This window comes from Penicillium soppii (genome assembly GCF_028829465.1).
Source record: "Penicillium soppii strain IBT 18220 chromosome Unknown utg000004l, whole genome shotgun sequence".
Lineage (NCBI taxonomy): Eukaryota > Fungi > Ascomycota > Eurotiomycetes > Eurotiales > Aspergillaceae > Penicillium > Penicillium soppii.
This window is the reverse complement of record NW_026643234.1, coordinates 347,146-368,801: the sequence shown is the minus strand read 5'-3', so window position 1 is coordinate 368,801 and position 21,656 is coordinate 347,146. Positions and strand designations below refer to the sequence as shown.

Genomic DNA, 21,656 nt, shown 5'->3' with positions numbered 1-21,656 from the left:
TACTGAGTGTCAGACACATCGAGTGCTGGACTTTCACCGCTGTCCCATTTATTTCCTCGAAAGCACGTCGGGATTTGCCAACAAACACCTGTACTCACCCTCCCCAATAGAAGTAGAGCGGAACAAACCTTCGAACAAAGGTGTGGAATTGTCTTGCTTGACTGTGTCTCTCAGGTTTGACTCTCACACTCTTTTCTCTCCTTCTTTCAGAGATTCTGGAAGACCCCCTTTTTGTTCCACTCAAGAGACATTAAGCTGCTTCTTTCCCCCGGTGACTCCAACGCCATTCTTCTCTCGTCAACTTTACTTTTCCCCCCTACTTCAAGCATAGTTCTTGATACTCTTATTCATGCTATCTATCAAGTCTCTTTTGAACCCAGAGCCCGAGAGGCGATACCGTGTCTCTCATCCTCCAGTTGACAAGCGCAAGATGCCTAAGGATGCCCCAGTGTTCCGCCCTGGTAAAATCCAGGGCGAGTGCCGCTATCCTCCAATTGAAGAACGTGATGAAGCACTCCTGAAAGCCCATCAAGAGTTTAATCTGCGTCCTTTGGGCAAGATCGCAGACTATCCTCGTCATATTCCCTATGCGAGTGACAAGAAATCTTTCCAAGAGAAGACTGGCCGTGATAGCTTCCATGGTATATCCTTAAACGTCGATTTGATTTACGTGACTAACTCTTTTACAGTCTTCCAATACACTTTCCAGATCCCTGGCGAAGAAAAAGAGTGGCATGTCATGTGGGATTACAACATCGGCATTGTTCGGATCACGCATCTGTTCAAGTGCAACGGCTACTCTAAGGTGATATCAAGAGCGCACTATACTACGATATTTGACACTTACTACTTATCATAGACCACACCGGGAAAGATGCTCAGCCAAAACCTTGGCCTGCGTGACATCTGCCACAGCATCACTGGTGGAGCACTCTCAGCCCAAGGTAGGTGGATATATGCACATTTATCTTCTTTGACGTTATACTTATCTCTTTTTTCCTTCTCTAAACCAGGCTACTGGATGCCATACGATGCCGCCAAAGCTTTGGCAGCGACATTCTGCTGGAGAATTCGATATGCCCTAACTCCCCTGTTTGGCCTAGACTTCCCAGACATGTGTATCCACCCAGACGAGCGAAAGCGCCACGGCGTGATGGTGATTGACCCTGAAATTACACGCCGCGCTACACAAACAGCGAACTACTACCGCGCCTTGGAGATGGCAGCCTCACCGCGAAACGTCACAACACACCAACTCCTTCATAGCATGGAGTCATTCGCCAACGACAGCGATGTTTCTCCGAAACTGCCGCCCATCAAGCATCAACGCCGCAATTACACAGATAGTATTGCCAGCGCTCGTGATTCTTCAACGGAGCCTTACTGCATGACTCCAAAAAGCCAGTCGCCCTGTTCCGGGTTCACTTCTATCAACGTACCAAGAAGCACTGATACCCAGGCTTGCTCGCGGGTGGCCTCTCCCAAGTCTATTCTGAGCGCTATATCGCAGTCTATGCGCCCAGAAAATGTGCCCGGTGGTCTCAGCGAGGACAGTGATACAGAAAGCGACGGATCATCGAACATGTACTCCACTCCCAACTGTCCTTCGGAGGATATGAGCACCGAATTCGACAAGACCGACACCGATACGCGTTCGGACTTGGACGCTGGACGAGTTGCTGATTTTACTGACTCGGGCGAGGAAAATACGACAGATGATGCCAGTGATGAAGACTACCGTGGTCCCTCTGCTAGGAAATGTTTCGCTGGACCTCTCAAGCGGAAGACTATCTCGCCCACCTCTACATCCCAGACGAAGAAGAATCCTAGCCGGAGGTCTCGAGCTTCGCGTCCTCGGTCCTCGCCTCATTTTGCCAACGAGGTCAAGGCTGCTAAAGCTCTTATTCGTTTGCATATGAATGAGCTAGAAAACATTGAAGTGGAGACCCAGATGGATGAAGATATTGCGATGCATTCGGCATTCGGGTCATGCGGGCTTTGCTCGCTGGACGGCTCGTCTCGCGGGGGTAAGCGTCGCCGAGCTTCCCTCTGAAAGCTGGATTCGATTCGAAGACTGGGTGGGAACGTGATATGGAGTTTTGATTCATGGCCTAGTTTGCTGGGTAGTTATGTGCCGCGGTACCAATTCTGTGCATTTTATGAGGGAAAACGGGTGTTTTGATGGCTTTGCTTGGAGTTGAAAGTGTGCATGTTGGAGTGGACCGAATGATTTTTGCTCAACTAGTCTAAAACATAGTTGAAAGATTGAAATGATCTGTCAACGTATGGGATTTCCAAGGTGCGACGTAGCAATATCCGCCAATGATGGGAGCTTGATACCTTAACATGGCATCTCGCCATAGACTGGGATTTGCCATGCCCGAGCCATCGACGTAGTATTCAACAGGTTTATGGATCAAGGTTAGTATATAGTAATGATTCAATACTCCATGCTACCATTTTGCATAATGCATCATAGTTAAAATTCAAATTTGATTAAACAACCGTATTCGCCATGATGGCCGGCTTTGCCAGATCTCCATAAGATACCAGTGAACTAACTAAACATGAAAATGGAATAAAATAAAATAAGACACGGTAGAAAGCGTCGCAAAGAGCAAGCAGAATTCTCAAAAATGTACCCGAGCTTGACTACCCAGGCACTGCCTAATCGCTCTCATCTTCATCCTCGCCAAAATCATCCGTAGAGGGCTCTTCCTCACTGTCATCCTCAATGACGTAAGACTTCTTCTGTGCTGCGGCACCACGGCGAGCAGGACGGGCTGCAGCGGCGCGACGGGTAGGAGGAGCGACTTCTTCATCGTCTTCATCGGAGACAGGCGCTTTACCCGCTGGTGAGTCCAAAATATCATTGGCCATTGCATCAATGTCATCCTCCGAGTAGTCATCCGCGATCTTCTTCGACTTAGCTTGCTTGGAAGCATACGCCTTAGCCGCTGGGGACAGCGCCGGGGGAGCAGCCTTGGCAGCTGGCTCCTTCTTGGGTCGACCACGAGCTTTCGGCGCGACGGCGGCCTTGGGGGCAGCCTTGCCTCTGGCAGTTGGCTTGACTGGTTCATCATCCTCGTCGATCTCGTCATCATCTTCGTCGATTTCGATAGGCTTGGGAGCAGCCTTGGGAGCAGCCTTGGGTTTGGGAGCAGCCTTAGCCTTAGGAGCGGCCTTGGCTCTGGCAGTGGGCTTGACTGGCTCATCATCCTCGTCGTTATCAGCCTCATTGTCAACCTTCGCATCCTTGGGTCTTATTTGGATTGAGCGACGTGGGGAATTTTGAGGAATGAGCTTGCTGTAGTCCGTCTCATCTGGGTCGAACTCATCGTTGGCCTTGGATGACTTAGGGGCAGGCTTCAAGCTGGCTGCACTTTCGGAACGAGGCCGCTCCGAAAAGAGCTGTCGAGAATCAACCCCTGAGTCGCCGCCAATGCCCTTAACCATTTGGCTGACATCTCCAAGGAGATCGTCGCCGTTGTCACTGTCCGAATCACTGGGCGCCGAGTATTTTACAGGCTTTCGAGCGCGAGCGGATGCTGCAGGCTTAGCCGCCTCGGCCTTGGCAATTTCCAAGAAGTCGTCGTCTGATTCTTCTTCGACCTTAGCCTTGGCCTTGGGTCCTCGTTTGGCGGCCGGCTTGGCTACTGGTTTAGCCGCTGCCTTTGCAGCAGGCTTGGGCTTCGGCGCCTCGTCCACATCCATATCAATGTCCATGTCGAATGGATCAGCATCAGCATCAGCAATTGGAGCAGCACTCGGTTGGACCGATGCCCTGGAGGCCTGAGGAACCTCGTCAATGTCAAAGAAATCATCCTCCTCCTTAGGTTGAGCTTTGGGCTTCGCCGCAGCACGACTCTTCTTCGGAAGGACCTCTATGTCCATGTCGAAATCGTCATCCGAGTCACCATTTCCATCAGCCGCAGGAGATGGGCTTGGCTTGGCTGATGATTTGTTGAGGAAGTTCATCAGGCTGTTAGTTTGGGGCTCCTTCTTCTTGGCCGCGGCGGCTTTCTTCGCCTTAGGGCCACCGAAATCTTCATCGTCTGGATCATCGCCGTTGGCAACCTTGCGCTTGCGTGAAGCCGCGCCACGACCACCACCGGTGGCTAGCTTGGATGATGTGCGACGTTTGCGGTCCAAGCCAGCAGATTTGCGGGCACGAGCTTCCTCGTCCGCGAGCTGGAAGCGCCACTCGTTGATGAACTCATCCAAATCGCGGTTCCAGATGTCCTCCTTGGACAACTTGATCAAGACATCAATCTCAGTCTCTTTGTCACCGATCTGACGGCGGAGCTTCTCCACACGCTCCTGGGTCAGTGACCACATGGGCATACCCAGAAGATAATCAAAGGAGTTCGACAAATTTTCGGTTTCGTTATCCTCTGCCTCCTCTTCGTCTTCTTCAACCACGGGCTCTTGTTCACCCATCTGGGCGGCCTCGGCCAACTTGCTGATGGGCTTGAAGCCCTTATCCTTCAGCTCAACGACCAGGACAGGCTTCTTCTTCTTGGAGATCACCAACTTGCCATCGATGATCATCTGCACGAAGCGAGCTTGGTTGCTCAGCTTCTCCAGCTCCTTTTGAATCTCGGAAAGCTGGTGCTGCTTGCGACGCTCATAGTACTTGAGGCGAATAACGAAGAACTCTTTCAGGATATCATCGACAGTCGCGTACTTAGTGATACGACCCTCAGGGTCGAAGGCGACCAAATTGGTGGTAGAAATCGTTTTGGTCAACTTGAACTTGTCTTCCAGACCTTCACTTAAAGCAGACTGCATATGTTTCTCATCGAGTTGAATAACGAAGTGCACCTTGGTGTGAGTGTTGTAGTCCCTGTAATCCTTGATGAAAGATGGCACCTTCTCGGCTTTGATGATGTCCTCCAGCTTGTCTTTGAAATCCTGAGTCCAGCTACGAATGGGCAATTCGGTAATCTCGATCTCTTTATCACCACATTCCTTGATGATACCACTGAATTTGTATCGATCGCCACCCATAGCGACAACCTCACCAGTGAACCCACGGAACCAGGGCTGCATGGGTTCAGTAGGCTCACCGGCCATCAGGCGCTTGATATTGGCCACAATATCCTCCGGGTTGTAGTTGGGGATAGAAGAACTCCAACCAGTTCCAATGCCGTCCGCGCCGTTGACCAGAATCATGGGAACGACAGGCATATAAACCTCAGGCTCAATCTTCTTACCATCGTCTTCGCCATACTTAAGCAAGGGCTCATCGGCAGTGTTGAACACCTTGCGTGCGAATGGAGACAAACGAGTGTAAATATAACGAGCACTGGCACAGTCGTTTCCACCTTGAAGTCGACTACCGAAGTTTCCACTGGGTTCCAGGCAGTTGATGTTGTTGGAACCCACGAATGTTTGGGCAAGACCAACAATGGTCTGCTGAAGGGACACATCACCATGCTGGTAGGCTGTCATTCCAGAAACGTGACCAGCCAACTCAACGACCTTCATATCCTTCTTCAAATTGCGACGGAAACAAGTGTATAGCACCTTTCGCTGACCGGGCTTCAAGCCATCGACAACAGAGGGGATTGAGCGCATGTTATCAGCCATACTGAACAGAATAAGCTCTTTGTTGATGAAATCGGTGTAGGAGATCTTGTCCACAGAGTGATCCAAGTAGGTTCCAGGCTTGAACTGACGGAGCCATTCTTTACGCTCATCCGCCTTCTTTTTGGAGAAGGCAAGCTCAATGAGCTGCGCTTCTTCCGCTTTCATGGTGTGGAACTCCTTCAGGTGACGATCGAGGTCACGGAAGTAAACCTGGGCATCCTCTGTTGTGCTGGTTCCCAAACCCTTGTAGTACTTGTGATCCCAACCGCGTTCATGCTTGTGAGCTTCATGCCACGCATCATGCTCGGGCATGGTGAAGAATGATTTTTGCTTGGTCGGGTTCTTGGGGTCACCCTTCCAAACCTTGATGATAGGAGTGATGAATTCAATGAGGAATTCGGGAATCTTCAACAAGCTAGGGAACTGCGCTTGAAGGAAGTTAATGAGCAAACCCTTGATGTGACTACCGTCGTGATCCTGATCAGTCATGATCATCAGATGACCATATCGAAGGCCCTTCGTATCGGTATATTCTTTCTTATGTTGCAGTCCAAGGAAATTCTTGATGTTTTGAATTTCGGCGTTCTTTGAAATTTGGTCGAAGGAAGCATCGCGGACGTTGAGAAGCTTTCCGCGGAGGGGGAAGACACCGAACAAGTCTGGCCCAACAACAGCTCTGCCAGCCATGGCCAATCCCTTGGCTGAGTCACCCTCAGTCAGAATGAGCGTGCAGTGGTGGCCGTCTCTGGTACCAGCTTTGTTGGCATCGACTAGCTTGGGGTTGTTCATACGCGAACGGCGGCCAGTGTCGCCCTTCTTCAAGATCTGGTCCGCCTTTTGCTCCGCAAAATGCAGAATGTTGGACATGACCTCAGTGTTGAGGACCTTCTTGTAAAATGCTTCGTCAAGAGGACACTTGCTACCAAACTGGCTAGCTTTTGTTGTCAATTGTTCCTTAGTTTGGGAAGTGAAAGCCGGGTTGACAATCAGGGACTTCACGAAGATGAAGATGTGGTTCTTAATCTGTGCAGTCTTCAATGTTGCCCCGGACTTGTTCTTCTTCTTCACCTGATCAGCCAAGCGAGTACAGATTTGGTCGGCGATATAGTTGACATGTGTACCACCCGAGGTTGTCGCAATGGAGTTAACGAACGAAACTTGCTGGAATGAACCATCCGAGACGGCAAATCCAACCTCCCATCGGGGATCTGGGCTACATGTGATGATCTCATCCTTGGCGGGAGGGCTATCATCACCACGCTCCTTGCGGATGGCTTTGGTATACATTGCCATGTATTGCTTGAAGTTGCGGATGGGAATCCGGGTGCCATTCAATTTGACAGCAACGTTGGCCGTACCCGCCAAATCGTAGACTCTGCGCTTCACGAGTGCTTCGAAATCGTCGTCGATGCCCTCCATACCAAACTTCGCGAAGTCCGGTTTGAATGTGACCTTGGTATAGTCATCTCCCTTGGCATCCGTGATCTTGGCTTTGCCCATCTTGGTCATATTATCGGTCCAAGTTTGCTTGTACTTCTTCTTCTGGCGAGAGTCCTGAGTCTCCAGGTTGAATTCAGTCGAGAAAACATTACAAAGTTTGGCACCGAAACCGTTACGACCACCAGTCACCTTCTGCTGACTATCATCGTAGTTCGATGAAGTGAGCAGGTGACCGAAAATGAGCTCAGGGACATAAATTTTCTCCTTCGAGTGGATCTCGATAGGAATACCACGTCCGTTATTCCACACGCTGATCTCGCCAGCTTCGCGGTCAATTGTGATGCGCATCTCATTCATGTTCGCGTCATTGTGTTTGTTATCGGCTGCGTTTACAACAATTTCATCAAAGATCTTGTACAGACCCGGAACGAAAGAAACATCGCGGAACTCCATCACCTCGGTGGAAGAGTTATACACCCACATCTGCTGGGTGGTGCGCTCGGTCGATCCAATGTATGTGTCGGGACGTTTGATGATGTGTTCGAGTTGGGTAAGCTGCAGAGAGGATCACAATTAGCACTCAACCTGTATCGTGCAAGCATAGATAACTCACTTTCTGATACTTGTCCGATGTGTTCTTGCCTGCGCCGTCTATGGGAACGTCTCCCCCGTGAGACTCATTCTCAACATCTGCAAGAGGCTTTGACCCAGCTCGTTTGGGCGCAGCTGTCTTCTTCGCTTTAGGGGGGGTTATGGAGAGGGAATCATTATCGGACATTTGGATATCGGACAATTCGTCCTCGCTTTCGGCCTTGGCCTTCTTCTTAGTGACGGCCGATTTGGCAGCAGGTTTGGCCTTGAGTGTGGTTTGAGTAAGCTTCTTAGCGGCAGCTTTGGCGGGAGCTTTCTTCGGAGCTGCCTTAGCTTTGGGCTTCTATAGACGCGACAAGTCAGTAAGAGATGTTAGGTGTCATATGTGGCATGCGATCCATACCGCCACAGGCTCAGGTGCAAAGTCAGAGCTGCCTCCATCATCCTCGAATACTGAGTCTTCCATCATCGAGTCATCCATGATGAAGAGATTAATAAACTAGTAGACTCGATTGCGGGAGAAAAAAAGGACAAGCCTAAGTCAGGCCTAGGAATGAAATCAACGAGCGTTGCTATAGAGTTAGTAGATATGTCTAAAGAGCAAAGCAATTCAGACCCGGCATGCTCCAAGCCGGCAATAGGTGAGAAGCAGATGAAAAGAGAGAGATGCAGAGGGGAAGCGACTCTATTGTTTTTTGCCTGAAACGCGACTTCCCCAACCTGCAGGGCGGTGGGCAGTTTGTAGCCACTCGGATCATCATTCTTCCTCACCGCCTGCAACTGCGACCCAAATAGGAAATTCCTAAACAAACGATGGCCCCTCAACTTCTGTTGTAGCTTAATCAACTACATATGTACATAATGGTGGGATAATTGAAAGGATAAGGCAAAAAACAAATAAACTTTACACCAATATTACATAGCTAACGCTGTGTTTCCTCAAAAACTATGCTTGAGAGAATCGAAGAGCCATCATCTTAGAATTATACATAGTTCGGCGCGTATTTTGACAGCGGGTAATATCTCCTACAGAGTACCATGAGTGGCTAACTCCCTTGGCTGTTCTCTTTTGAATGAATGATCATCTTTCAAGGAATTCAATTGTATGGGTCTGATCTATTCCACCGAGATCTAGAATAGCAAGGAACGACTTACATGAAATCTGATATGATCTTTGATTTGCACTTACTTTGTGCACATATGACCCAAGACTACAGTATCATACATTTCATCTATGACAATAGGCCTCGACTTAATTTATATTAGCCAGCAGATGAGCCTTGAAGCCATCAGCTGTGGGGTTGATTCAATATAGCCCTTGCGTCACCCTAACTACGTACTACAATGCATATTGGTAGCCCTCTCACCCCTGGCAATTTCTGCCACTTCAAGAGACTTCAGGAGAGAAGATACATACTCCAAAGCAAGATTGTCTCGCTCTTCAGCCATTAAACCATATCCTGTCTATATCCAGGATGTCCCCATAACCCCAAATTATATAACCAGGTTCAAAGTGGTAAAAAACTTATCCAGCCGCCTAGTGAACAGGATCCACAGTCTTTAGTCTATGAATTATACTTACCAATGTACATGTATGTATTTCAGACAGGTTTACAAAGAACAGTGATCTTCTTTCATGTATATTGTGCCTGGTAATTTTCGAACTGAAAGGTGGGCTCAAAAATGCAGGTTTGACAGGCGGACCGCATGGGCCAGAGGATCCACACAAATAAAATGTTAGGAATGGAAATAAATAGTTGTTTACTCCTCGCAGGGGATATGATGAGAGTTCGGCGTAATTTCCGAGTCAAGATTTCGCAAACTCATACAGAGTACGGAGTACTCTATACAATATCATACGATCCTAGCCAGCCTCAATCCCCTTTTTGACGCACTTTGAAACGTGCAGCCAGGGGTGGTAATGGCATTACACTTTAAGACTCTGGGGCTACCTTGGAATCCACCAATTAGACTAGACTCTGGGAAGTTTTAAACCAATGAAGTTCATTGCATCCTATATCTGGATATCTAGTGGTAATGACATTACACAGTTTCACAATGTGCTTAGGATGCTTGCAAGGCTGTACCTGCATTTGATACGTACTTCGATGAATCAAACATGCATTTTGAAATAACATATACATACTCTGTATGCATGTGAGATATAGGAACAGATACAAAAGAGTTGTCCCTTCTACAATATTGTACTCCGTACTCTGTATGTACTCAAAAATCCATAAAATCCATCAATACACAAAAGACTAGAGATCCCACGAACCCCTGAAAAGAAACCACGCTGTATAACGTGGGAAACCGTTGACCAAATTTAGGGATCTTACTCTGTAAAACAGTAAAAAATTAGAGACTCGAGTAGTCAATATCTACTCCGTAGGACAAAATGTAATATATTGATTTCACTGGTCAAACAGTCGGTGTATGATCGACAGAGCCGAGACTCCAGGAGGGGAAAGCTAAAGGGGGGGCTAGCGAAATAGGTGGGCTTCCCTCCTGACTCCCTTTTTCTTTCTCCAGCCTTTCCTTCTGTACTCTACTCTCATAAGGTCCACTCGAGTTGTGATTTGAGATTTGTTAACTTGATCATTCGTGATCGCGAGGAAATACATTGTTGCAACGATATGAACTAGAACATCCGATATCAATACTTACGCGTCTATTCGACTACTGGAAATTAATTTCCCAATCGCGTCATAATCACAATGGGAGCCGCAGAGCCTACATCCCCCAGCACTCCGCACGCGCCGAATCATGACTCAATGGTCACCGTCGCGTTGTCAGATAACCAGTCCAGTTCAGAGCACTCTCAACCCGATTGGCGCACGCTCGACATTCCTCCAACTCCAGTGGAGATGACCCATTTTGAGAAAGAAAGTGAGGAGACATTTGGCCCGGTGCCACTTCAGGACGCGGCGCGGACTATTCCTACTTCTGAAAACGATATGCCCACGCCCGGCTCGAATGGCGAGCGAAAGGAGGGCGAGATGTTCGACAACGAGGTGGACTGGGAGAATCTCGACAAGACTGAAGAGCAAGAACCGCGTGGGGAGGGGTCAGATGAGGTTCGTGACACCGGCTACCGCTTCTAGAACTGGAATGGATCGTTAACATTCTTGTCCTAAATTTAGTCTACGGCTCTGCTCCTTGCTCGACTCGAACAAGAGAACAATGCTCTAGCGACGAATCCTAAATCTAGAATCCCCGATGTTCCAAGCGCAAAGATCCATCAGCGGCAATCCCGCTCCGAATCCCTGCACCATATCAAGCGACTCATCAGGGACCCAGCGAGGGCAGAGCTGCGATACTCCCTGCTACCACCCCCTCCGATGACAGAATTAGAGTTTTGGGCTGCCCTTGTCTCCGATTACCATCGGACTGCTCAACGCTTGCCGACATTGACTTCGAATAAGATCCAGGGAGGTGTGCCTCCTCCATTGAGAGGCGTGGTGTGGCCTAGTCTGGCGGGCGCACGCGATCCTACCCTTTTGAACGAGTTTGAGAGACTTCAGGGCGAAAGTAGCCCATACGATGGGTTGATCGGCAAAGATATCGGCCGCAGCTTTCCCAATGTTGAGATGTTCCGCGATCCAAATGGCGAGGGTCAACAAATGCTAGCCCGAGTGCTGCGGTGCTTCAGTCTTTATGATACCAAGATTGGTTATTGTCAAGGTCTTGGATTTGTGGTCGGCCCCCTGCTCATGCACATGACAGATGCCGAGGCCTTCTGCGTTCTTGTTCGGTAAGTCTGATCAAAGGTCGATCTGCGATGGAATCGTACTAACAATTACTTAGCCTCATGGACCATTACAACCTCCGAACCTGCTATCTTCCCGATTTATCGGGTCTTCACCTTCATGTATATCAGTTTCAAAATCTTCTGGCGCGACATCGACCTGTTTTGTTCGAGCATTTGGAGTCATTGCACGTTGAGCCTGTATATGTCTCGCAGTGGTTCTTATCATTTTTTGCAGTGGCCTGTCCACTTCCGATGCTCCTCCGAATTTATGACGTGATTTTCTTGGAAGGTGCTTGTGAGACGTTGATGCGGGTTGCACTTTCCTTGATGCAGCGCAACGAAAAGAGAATCCTGGCTTGCAGCGAGTTCGAGGACGTGATGCAATTTTTATTGTCTCGGAGCTTATGGGATACGTATGTTCTTCACATTGCAAAGGGCCGCCTTTAAAACAAAAAACATACTAATTCACGATTTACAGATACGCGTTCAACGCAGACGATCTAGTTAATGATTTCGTCTCTCTCACCCCTCTCGTAACAAATGAGAGCCTTCGAACCCTCGAAACTAGCTACAACCAGTCTACAGGCTCTCCAGCTGGAGTATCTTTCCCACAGATGCAGGCCACAGCCTCTGGATTCCTAGGACGCCTATGGGCCGGCTCATCGAACAACCACAACTCAGTCAAGTCGCTAAACCCAAACGCAAGTCCGTCACGAACTAACAGTACAATCCGTCGCTCCACCTCTAAACAAAGCCTCACTTCCACCTTAAACTCTATTGAAACCGCGTCCGATGCCAGCACCGCAGCCACGGATATGTCAACGGTCACAGCTAGCATGGACGGCCAGAAGCCGCGTATCAAGTCTACGATGTCCTCCCACCACAAAGACCGTGATCTTCATACTCAGATTGAAGATCTATTGATGGCACTCACCGATCTTCAGCGCCAACAAGCTAATCTTAGCCTTGAACTTCAGCAGGAAAGAGAAGAACGCGAGGAAGATCATTCTTTGGCCAAGGAGATGTTAATCCACATCCGAGAACACTCGACCGAAACACCATCTGAAGAATTGGTCTCAAAAGCCTCAGCGCGCTTTGAGTCTGCAAAACCGAGACGTATCTCAATTACCCGAACCAAGCTCGAACTGAACGATGAGGTTACTCGATGGAAGGAAATGCACGAGCTGGAAGCCGGTCGCTGCTTGAACCTCACCCGTCGCATCGACGAGTTTGAGCAGGAGAATTCATCACTGAAGGAACAATTACGGGAGGCCCGGGGTCGCATCCAGGATGGCTATCGTGATCGACAACGCCTCGAGCGTATGAACCGGGAGCTGCGTACTCTCAAAACTCCCTCGGAAAACTGGACACCACCAGAAAGCTCACCCTCCTCGGCAATCGATGAGGCTCAATCTCCTACTAGCGGTCTCCGGGAACTCAAACTTGCTCGTACCAACTCCACAAAGAGCCCGACATATAACAGACGAACTAGTAGCCTGGGTCTCCAAACCATCTTGTCGACTGAGAATAACAAACCGGCTGCTGACGAGGCCTTGCTCATGGAGCTGGTCAATGCCAAAACTGCGGAGGCAGTGGCCAAGCAGGAGCTTGAAGAAGTCAAGGGCAAGATGGAATCATTGCGAAAGATGATTAGTGCACCCCAGGGGTCGAAAACCGAAAACCGCCATTCTATGATGGGGTTGTCGCAGGCTCGAATTAGCATAGCCAATAAGTCTCCCCCCGAGGCTCCCAAGACGCTTGGGACACTTCCGAATAATGGAGGTGGGTTCTTCAGTGGATGGGGTCGGCGGACTCCGACAAATGAAAACATCTCTTGAGGATCGAGAGAGACACGTGTGTAACCATATTGAAAGCCTTGAAATATGTTGAATTACTGTTACATTGGGCCTGGAGCGATGTTTCTTTTGAATTTGTTCGAGTACTTAACGATATTCCCCCTATTCAAGAAGTACGTGTGTCATCTTCTCGATTGAATTTCATATAAAAACAAAACAAATAATAAAAACTATTTCGGAAACAAAGAAAGAAGCTAAGAGAACATCCGGTAGGGCTGGCTGGCCCAATGACCCGAAACATCGTATAGTACAGCACCTATTTTTCTGTACAACAAAGCCCTGGAGAACACGTACTATTGCAGATATCATATAATAGTCTTATTTAACGTCTTTTCGCAAACAGCCACGTCCTTTATTGAATACCAGCCAAGACGCTACCCTACGTCCCAATGTAAGAAGCCCCTTAAGGCTGCCTGATAGTTATCCATCATGGTTCCATGATTCTCTACTCAAACAGGGGCTAGGCTTGCGTATGAAATTAAGGATCATAAATCTCAGTAAAAGAATTTGTCTCATTAGTTCAAAATGTAGCAAATGTAGCAAATGGCAATCAGTTAAGCACGAAATGAGACCCTGTAGCCAGAAACGGCAAATGGAGTAGCAGAAAGAAAGGAGCAACAACGTCTTCATCTGCCTATGTATCACGCTCCATGTGCTGCAATGCCTTGGGCAATCTATGCGTCATCCTTCTCCTCCAGCTCAGTGTCTGCGCCTGCCTCATCGTTGGAGCTGTTGGCCTTTTCAGCTGCCTCCATCTCTTCAATTTTTCTCTTCAGACGGGAGAAGCGCTTCTGCGCAGCACTGTTTTTAATACCGTACTGGTGGGCTACAGTAGCAAAGTTGACCTACATCAAGTTGTTACAATAGTCAATAAAACCAAGGAATCAATCATGTTGGTACTCACATTGGCATCAGCTGATTTGAAGCAGGACCAGAGGAACAGGAGCTGCTTCTTCAGCTCAGGATCCTTGAGCTTAGCAGGGCTGTTGGCAGGAGCCCGTTTGACGACCTTCTTAGAGGTTTCCTGCTTAGGTGCCATGGTTACAACAGATAGGGACTGGTTGATGTGTGAAAAAGATGCTGTTTTGGATGCTGCGATGCCGTCAATGGTCAGTATCCGTTGGCAAAAGTAGAGGATGGACAAGGGACAGAGCAACCAGTTGATGGCTGATGGGAGTAACTCATGGCTAACTGACAGGAAATGATAGGTTGATAGGTTGGCAGCAAATTACTGGCAATGTGGACGATGAGGTGTTGTGGGGGGAAGAAAGGAAGAAAGAAAGGCGACAATGCGATTTGTTTATATCGTTTGCTTTCGTGATTTTTCGGAAATTTTTTGAATTGCGATGGATACTTCTGTCCGATTGACATATATAAACAATGCCGTTTATTCCCACAAGCACCTAGTTGTATATCTCTGGGAAGTACACACACTCTAGGGCTATCTGCATAGATGACCATGAGAGTACTATCATCAACTGTTTGTTTTTATTTTAATCCCTTTCATTCACATCACCAATCTTTCGGTGATCCCAGGCTATGATATAAGTACTTAATGTACAAAATTGCTGTTTGGGGAAAGTCGGAAACAATCGACATAGAATGACGCAAATATCCTGTATATTTGACTATAACGTGACTGCGAAGACATAATACAAATTGATATACACCTGGGCAGTTTCAAAACATATAAGGGCATACTTCTATGTGTATATGTATACTGTGATTGTGAAATTTAGGATGTCGTTGCCCAATACTGCCGCTATATCCAGCCCTACCTTCCAACCATACCCACTTTTCCATCGCTCTCTATCTGATACTGTTATCCTATTTCATCTTCAAAATGACAGACCCAAGCTCTGCAAAGTCGAATGAAGCCCTCGCGCTCCTCTGGGCTTACGAACTCAACCGTGAGAACAAGCACCTGTTCAAGGGACTCAAAAAAGCGAACCGATGCCTCGCCGGATGTGACAAATCCCACCCATCATCAAAGAATGTCGACCATGAGCTAGGTCTCGGCGATACCAGGAAAAAAAAACCCAAGAAGACCTAATGCTATCACTGTGCACAGTGTACACCGAAGAAGAGCAAGCGAAACCTGAATATTCTTCCGCAAACCAACAAGGCAGAATAAAAGACTATTATGCAAAATGAGGTGTCCTTGAATGCCACAGATTAATCTTGCATGATTACTCTACCTGCTTAGTTATTATGTTCCTACCACCTACATCTATCAGCCCTTGTCGTGCTGTAGTATCATTATTCGAAGACACAATGCATGTTGCGGGTTTCGGATGGAGTTGCACTACGTAGGCATGCAGTTGTGCAACATGAGCTATAATATGTCCTTACAAAGAAACAAAGGGACCCTAGCATCAGGCACATCCAACTTTTTCCCGGACTACATACCCCCGATCGGAATTGACCCGATGCGGGGAGAGAGGGGGACACAACTCATGCTCAGATTCATTTTTCTGGTTGAGATTCCTCGACACAAGCGAACTTCTATCATTATCACAGACTCACCGACGAAATGGTTCTCACCCAGCCTCCAAATCAGCATGTTATGAAAGCGTTCGACCTCACCGGCAAAGTCGCCGTCGTCACTGGTACGTCATGCCTAAACTCTGATGGATCTCACTAATAATCCATAGGAGGTGCCCGTGGAATTGGCCTCGAAGTCTCTAGGGCGCTAGCAGAAGCTGGTGCAGATGTGAGCTATAATTTCGCCAGTTCAGGCTCAAATGCTGACATGTATGCAGGTTGCTCTTATCTATAACAGCTCTAAATCAGCTGACACAGTCGCATCTGAGATCGCATCTACCAACAATGTGCGCGCAGCAGCTTACCAAGCCAATGTTGGCGTCCAGGCTGAGATCGAGGCCGCTGTGAAGCAGGTCGCGAAAGATTTCGGGAAGCTTGATATCATGGTTGTTAATTCTGGAATTGTCTCAAATATTGCTGCTGAGGATTACACAACTGATCAGTGGAGTGAGATTATGAAGGTTAATCTTGATGGCGCTTTTTATTCTGCTCAGGCTGCTGGGCGAATCTTCAAGGAACTGGGCCATGGGAATGTGATTTTCACGGCTTCGGTCAGTGCGACTTTGGTGAATATCCCACAAAAGCAAGCTGCAGTAAGTTTTTCTTATCAAAATCCTAACCCATTGCGCTACGCTGACAGCGACAAAGTACAATGCCTCTAAGGCGGGTGTTGTTCAGTTGGCCAAGTGTTTGTCCGTCGAATGGGTCGACTACTGCCGCGTGAACTGCATCTCGCCTGGGTTTATTGGGACCGACATTCTTGATATTCACCCAAAGGAATGGCGCGAGAAGTGGTTTGATATGATACCTGCCAAGAGAATGGCTGAATGTTACGAGCTGAAAGGAGTAAGTTGCTCCAATCCCGGTTTTCCAGCAGCGATCTGACAATGTCTGACAATTCCTAGGCCTATGTTTTCTGCGCCTCTGATGCATCTAGCTATATGACGGGTGCGAATCTCGTTATTGATGGGGGTTACACTCTACCTTGAGTTAGTAATGATACTGATTTCGAATGATACGAAAGCAAGCCATAAAAAAGTATTGTAGAATTATTTCTACTTAGTGCAGTGGAAGATGATCAAAAAAAAATTTATAAGTGTCCCCAGACTGCTCTTGACTTGTATTATTGGCTTCGATCGCACAGCAAGAAGAGTCTAAATCATGCAGATTTGACTTGACCAATGGAGGTAAGGCTTTTCGGAAGTATGTATAAACCTAAGCTAATATTTCGCACTGCCGTCCCCTGCAGCCACCCGCCAATCTCTGCCAACTCACTCATAGTCACTCATACTAGGAGGAAGATCTTCCACGCGGGTACCCCACGGGCTCTCTTTAGGACCCAACTCAAGCTCAAGTACACCACCTTCGGTGAAGAAGTCATGAGTGAGCCAGTTCTTCGTCCAGGGCTTGCCATTCCATGTAGCGCTCTGGATGTAGATAGACTTGTAAGTAGGATCGAAATTGATGTTCCGGATAGTGGCAACCTTTCCAGTGAGGTCGTTGCGAATGCTGACTTCTTTGAAGTAAGGAGGGTGTGATAAGGTAGACGTCTTGACCGGCCACGGGCCAGATACCCATCATGCTGAGAGCGATGAAAGAGCCCATGGCTCCGCTGTCGTCGTTTCCGGCGATGCCATTGACGGTTGTGTTGAACTGTGATGGGATGTAGGAATGGCTTTGCTTTGCTGAGAGGCCTGGGCGTCCGGCGTAGTGGAATTGGAAAACGGGCAGGAAGGCCTGCTCGTCACCTACGTAGAGCAGTCCGGAATCGTGGAGATAGCTCAGTCGAGAGGCGAAGGACTCGGCGCCGCCAAGAGTCTTGATCAGAGAGCCCATATCGTGGGGTGCGTAGCTGCAGGTAACAGTCGTTAGTTATGGGAATGAATGGAAAGAACGAGGAATAATTGGACACGTACAACGTGTACATCCATGCACTGCCCTCATACGTCTCATGGCCATCGGGATTGAGATAACACGAGTCAAAGTTCAAAAGTGGACTGCAAAATATCGGGTCTTGGTAGGCCCATGAGCCATTCATAAACCGAGGCTGCAGGTACCCAGTGAAACCAGTGTCGACACCCTTAATACTTGATTTTTGGTCTGCTTTGAACACATGGGCCCAATTGCCTGATCGCTTCGTGTATTTCTCATAGTCGGCCTTGTGACCCATGCCCTGCGCCATTTCAGCGATGCAGAAGTCGTTATAGGCATATTCCACGGTCCGTGAAACACTCCGAGTGTGTGTTCCTTTACCATAGGGATCAGAATCTTGATATGGAATATAACCTAGGTTTTTCCAGCTGTGAAGACCACCTCGGCCTTCAACGTCCCAGTTCGGGGCTTCTACCTCTGCGTCTTTGACAACAGCCTCATAGGCAGTATCCCAATCAATACCTGGAACCTTTTTCAAATACCCATCGGCTATGACGACATCCGCATTAGAGCCGCCTTGTGTGAAGCCTTTGCAGAGCGACATGCGACAGTCAGGTAAATATCCCTCATGTCTGTAGGTGTCGATCAAACTCCGGATCATGAGTGATTGCGACTTAGGATCAATCAAAGTTAGCAGTGGATGGATGCTGCGAAAAGAGTCCCAGATGCTGGATTGTAATATTAGCATGCCAATAAACCATTTTGAGTGGGATTATCTCACCAATAGAAGCTGTCATAATACGGCTCATCACTTTTCCAGAGAGGGTTTTCGCCGGTATAGTCCTGGGGACTGATCAATGTTCGGTATGCTCCACTCCAGAACACCTTTTGCAAGTCCGAGGAAACCCCAGTGGCATCCACAGAGACGACATTCAGCTTCTTTTGCCAAGCGGACTCAGCTGCAGAAACGGTGCCTTCGAAATCGAAGTCAGGTTGTTCTCGCTCGGCATTAGAGCATGCTTGTTGGACACTAATGAAGCTGACTCCAACACGAGCAAGAATGCTGCCATCTTTGGGAGCGTTAAATCTGGCAAATGTACCGGCTGAGAGTGCAGAATCTGTGTTAGACCCAAGTTCCAATATATTTTGGGCGGTGTTGACTGTCTTGTTCGCCCAGCTTCCTGTATCGCGAAGCTCTGCTCCTTTGAAATCCACACAGGCATAGGACTTGTAGGTGCCAATACCGAAGCTAGGAGAGAAGACACCACTTCCTGTAAGACGCCCGGTCTTTGGATCAACACCAGCACTTCCATTTGATCGTGACTGGGGCAAATCCATCAAGTCCAGAAGAATGACTGGACTGAGTGGTTCACTGGTGTCAGTGAAGGTGAAGCGATACAAAGCAGATCGATTTGTCGTTGTCATTTCCGCACGAACGCCATTCGCCAATGATATGCCAAAATATCCAGGGCGAGCTTTTGGAGACTCCTTGTCCCAAATAGACGCTCTATCATCCTGCTGCCACTTGCATTGTTTGATATCATCATGCGGGCAATTGGCTTGGGCGAATATAGGAAAGTTTCCCATTGATGGCGACTAATTAGGTGTTAGAAGAACAATTCTCGCATGGTCAATAAAACTCACGCCGCCAGTCCCATCATCATGCATATGCGAGAACCCGGTGACGACTTCTGTATCAAAAGCAAAGCCTGCCTGGTTCTCGCCTTTTGTGTCTGCGACAGCTTTGGCCATTCCTGCTTTTGTTAGAATGACCATCGAGCAAAATGTACAGAGCGACTTACCAAATGGCAAAGTGGCTCCTGCGAAAACATGTCCTGCAAGAAAATGTCAGGTTTTGCTGGCAACAATGGCTTCATGTTTAAGACACACCTCCATTTGAAGTGCCAATCAAAGGATCGACATATTTCAAGATGTCATTAGCCGAAACATCCTGCCCAGCGAGGACGCTCGACGCATAGAGAGCTGTTGTGATTCCACCCAGGAGCCCCATGTGAAGGGGTGAATGTGACATGATGAATTTGGCGCACTGTTCACCACACACTAATTATCTAGACTCAACAGCTTTAAGAGAAAAAACGCGATCCATGAGGATTCAAGCTCTTTATTTACCGATCGGCGAAAAGTCGCGGGGAAAGCATTCCAGGCCGATCGGCATGGGAGCTTCCCTTCAAGGAAAGCGCCAATCACTTTTGGGCCAAATGAAAATACTAGAAATGTAGCATCGGCCAAAGCGACAGTGTCACATCTGTGTTTGGAAAGATACAGATATGCATGTCATACTGGTTTCCCCAGAGAGGGGTGTAGCGGAATACACCGCAAAGATGGACATGAAAGATGCCTGAATAGGGATCGAATGAAAGGATCAGTATGGTCCGGGTTCCTGGAGTGTCGATCCTTGAAGTCCGGGCGATTTAGTACCCCGAGCTGCGGGGAACATCGTCTCTCCAGTCACATCCGTCAATTCCGAGATTCAATGAAATTGAAGCCTCCACATTCTTCATGTAACCTTCTCCGCGCCGTGTTGCGTTTATGTGGAGTAAGTCAGGTGACATTGAAAACTTGCAATAGGAAGGTCGGCTATTTGCAAATGGGGGTCATGTATCTGGGACGGGCGTGTTCGGTGGATATGAGGTACCTCAGAGTGATTGTGGTTGGAAAGTGTGGAAATCCCGAGTCGCCTGAGGGGTCCTTGGTGTTTTATCACACTTGACTAATTTCGATCTCGAAAGAAGCTTCCATGTGAAGCATAAACAATCAAATCAAATCGAGGGCGATGCTATCCCAGGACCTCTCGCTTCGTTGTGCTGGGGGTCTTGGTATGCTGTGTGAAAATGTCGAAGGACTGGCAATGGTGGACTCTCGCGATAACCTAGAGTCAAGGTATGCTTTGATTTGTGTGTTCTCATTCTGTGTTCTGAAATATTCCTCTTCCAGATTAGTCTTCTCTTGCATTAAGGTCCGATGTGATTCGATCTCTTGCATCATTAGATTGAGCTGGGTTTTGAACTGCGCTCCATTGACGGACTGATCAGTGTCATCATCTGGCCGAGATAGATATTTCAAGAGCTCAGGGTACATCTCTGAAATGGGAGATAGCTCAGTTGGTATACCTTGACCATTAGATTCATCGATCCTGTTCCACGCAGGAGGCGCCATCCGAGGAACTCCGGATGATTTACACTTTGATCCCAATGGTGATTTTCCATCGTGAACTTGAGTGGTTTTAGATGGTGAGTCCTGGGCTTGCGAATTACGAACGCTGGGAGTTGCACATCCAGAGCCAGCTGGTGCCGGAGACGGCGTTGGAAACTTGGGTGGCGCTTGATCCCAACCTCGTGCCCGACAAGAGGGACAGTAGAAGTTATTTGCGGAGCGTACCACATCCTGGAGACATGCTGTATGATAGGATCTACAGCATGTTTGACATCCAATTAGACTGTCGGGGAGGCGGCACTCCCAGCAAACTATATTATGAGGCTTCCCGGCATCTGCAAACAATCAAAAAATATTCCAGATCACTACAACGGGCTAGCATACCAATCCATTCGTGATATACGCGAATCTGTTCCGGGCCTGAAAGAACAGGCTGCGTTGAAGATATTGAGCCCCATCGGATTGAATTCGGTTGGACATCATCTTCAATTGATCGAGCTAAGGGAGTCGAAGAGCCACTGTGATCAACAAGAAATGCTGGTGTTCGTAGCATCGTGTATGAATAGTTGAAGAGGTGAATGACGACAGGATGTACAAAGAATGAAGGTCAATGATGCTTTTGGATCCGAACTTCGGGCGAGCATATCCCGAGATAAGGATTAGTCAGCATCAAACGCACCCCCGACGCCTTGCATCATTTCAGTAGAATTTTGCTTTTGAATTTTCTCGAAAGACTTGGAATCTTTCATATTCTCGGCATTTGAGGCTTGCGGAGAATTTCTTGATCTATTTGGTAGTTCGTCATCATCATTCATGAGTTTCACTTATGACATCAA

At 48.0% G+C, this 21,656-nt stretch overlaps 8 protein-coding genes across 8 annotated transcripts; 4 read left to right on the top strand and 4 right to left on the bottom strand.

Moving 5' to 3' along the window:
- Positions 1-349: 349 nt before the first annotated feature.
- Positions 350-2,053, top strand: N7529_003557 (uncharacterized protein; the record flags this gene model as incomplete). Its single annotated transcript, XM_057239084.1, has 4 exons — positions 350-641; positions 690-805; positions 860-944; positions 1,014-2,053. The coding sequence occupies 4 exons, from the start codon at positions 350-352 to the stop codon at positions 2,051-2,053; spliced, it is 1,533 nt and encodes a 510-aa protein (XP_057098379.1).
- Positions 2,054-2,667: 614 nt separating this feature from the next.
- N7529_003556 (DNA topoisomerase 2) lies at positions 2,668-8,104 on the bottom strand (the record flags this gene model as incomplete). Its single annotated transcript, XM_057239083.1, has 3 exons — positions 2,668-7,587; positions 7,646-7,966; positions 8,027-8,104. The coding sequence occupies 3 exons, from the start codon at positions 8,102-8,104 to the stop codon at positions 2,668-2,670; spliced, it is 5,319 nt and encodes a 1,772-aa protein (XP_057098378.1).
- Positions 8,105-10,340: 2,236 nt separating this feature from the next.
- Positions 10,341-13,212, top strand: N7529_003555 (putative GTPase activating protein (Evi5); the record flags this gene model as incomplete). The annotated part of the gene is made up of 4 exons (XM_057239082.1): positions 10,341-10,700; positions 10,767-11,377; positions 11,431-11,787; positions 11,853-13,212. The coding sequence occupies 4 exons, from the start codon at positions 10,341-10,343 to the stop codon at positions 13,210-13,212; spliced, it is 2,688 nt and encodes an 895-aa protein (XP_057098377.1).
- Positions 13,213-13,904: 692 nt separating this feature from the next.
- On the bottom strand, positions 13,905-14,269 carry N7529_003554 (uncharacterized protein; the record flags this gene model as incomplete). The annotated part of the gene is made up of 2 exons (XM_057239081.1): positions 13,905-14,075; positions 14,135-14,269. 2 exons carry the CDS (start codon positions 14,267-14,269, stop codon positions 13,905-13,907), a joined length of 306 nt encoding a protein of 101 aa, XP_057098376.1.
- An 804-nt stretch (positions 14,270-15,073) lies between these two features.
- On the top strand, positions 15,074-15,283 carry N7529_003553 (uncharacterized protein; the record flags this gene model as incomplete). Its single annotated transcript, XM_057239080.1, has 1 exon — positions 15,074-15,283. One exon carries the CDS (start codon positions 15,074-15,076, stop codon positions 15,281-15,283), a length of 210 nt encoding a protein of 69 aa, XP_057098375.1.
- A 480-nt stretch (positions 15,284-15,763) lies between these two features.
- N7529_003552 (SDR family oxidoreductase) lies at positions 15,764-16,763 on the top strand (the record flags this gene model as incomplete). The annotated part of the gene is made up of 5 exons (XM_057239079.1): positions 15,764-15,839; positions 15,885-15,943; positions 15,993-16,367; positions 16,423-16,620; positions 16,680-16,763. 5 exons carry the CDS (start codon positions 15,764-15,766, stop codon positions 16,761-16,763), a joined length of 792 nt encoding a protein of 263 aa, XP_057098374.1.
- A 282-nt stretch (positions 16,764-17,045) lies between these two features.
- On the bottom strand, positions 17,046-19,657 carry N7529_003551 (glycoside hydrolase family 92 protein; the record flags this gene model as incomplete). Its single annotated transcript, XM_057239078.1, has 7 exons — positions 17,046-17,290; positions 17,349-17,626; positions 17,691-18,374; positions 18,428-19,242; positions 19,291-19,400; positions 19,449-19,481; positions 19,537-19,657. 7 exons carry the CDS (start codon positions 19,655-19,657, stop codon positions 17,046-17,048), a joined length of 2,286 nt encoding a protein of 761 aa, XP_057098373.1.
- Positions 19,658-20,421: 764 nt separating this feature from the next.
- On the bottom strand, positions 20,422-21,373 carry N7529_003550 (PHD finger protein; the record flags this gene model as incomplete). The annotated part of the gene is made up of 2 exons (XM_057239077.1): positions 20,422-21,155; positions 21,205-21,373. 2 exons carry the CDS (start codon positions 21,371-21,373, stop codon positions 20,422-20,424), a joined length of 903 nt encoding a protein of 300 aa, XP_057098372.1.
- Between the last annotated feature and the right edge of the window lie 283 nt (positions 21,374-21,656).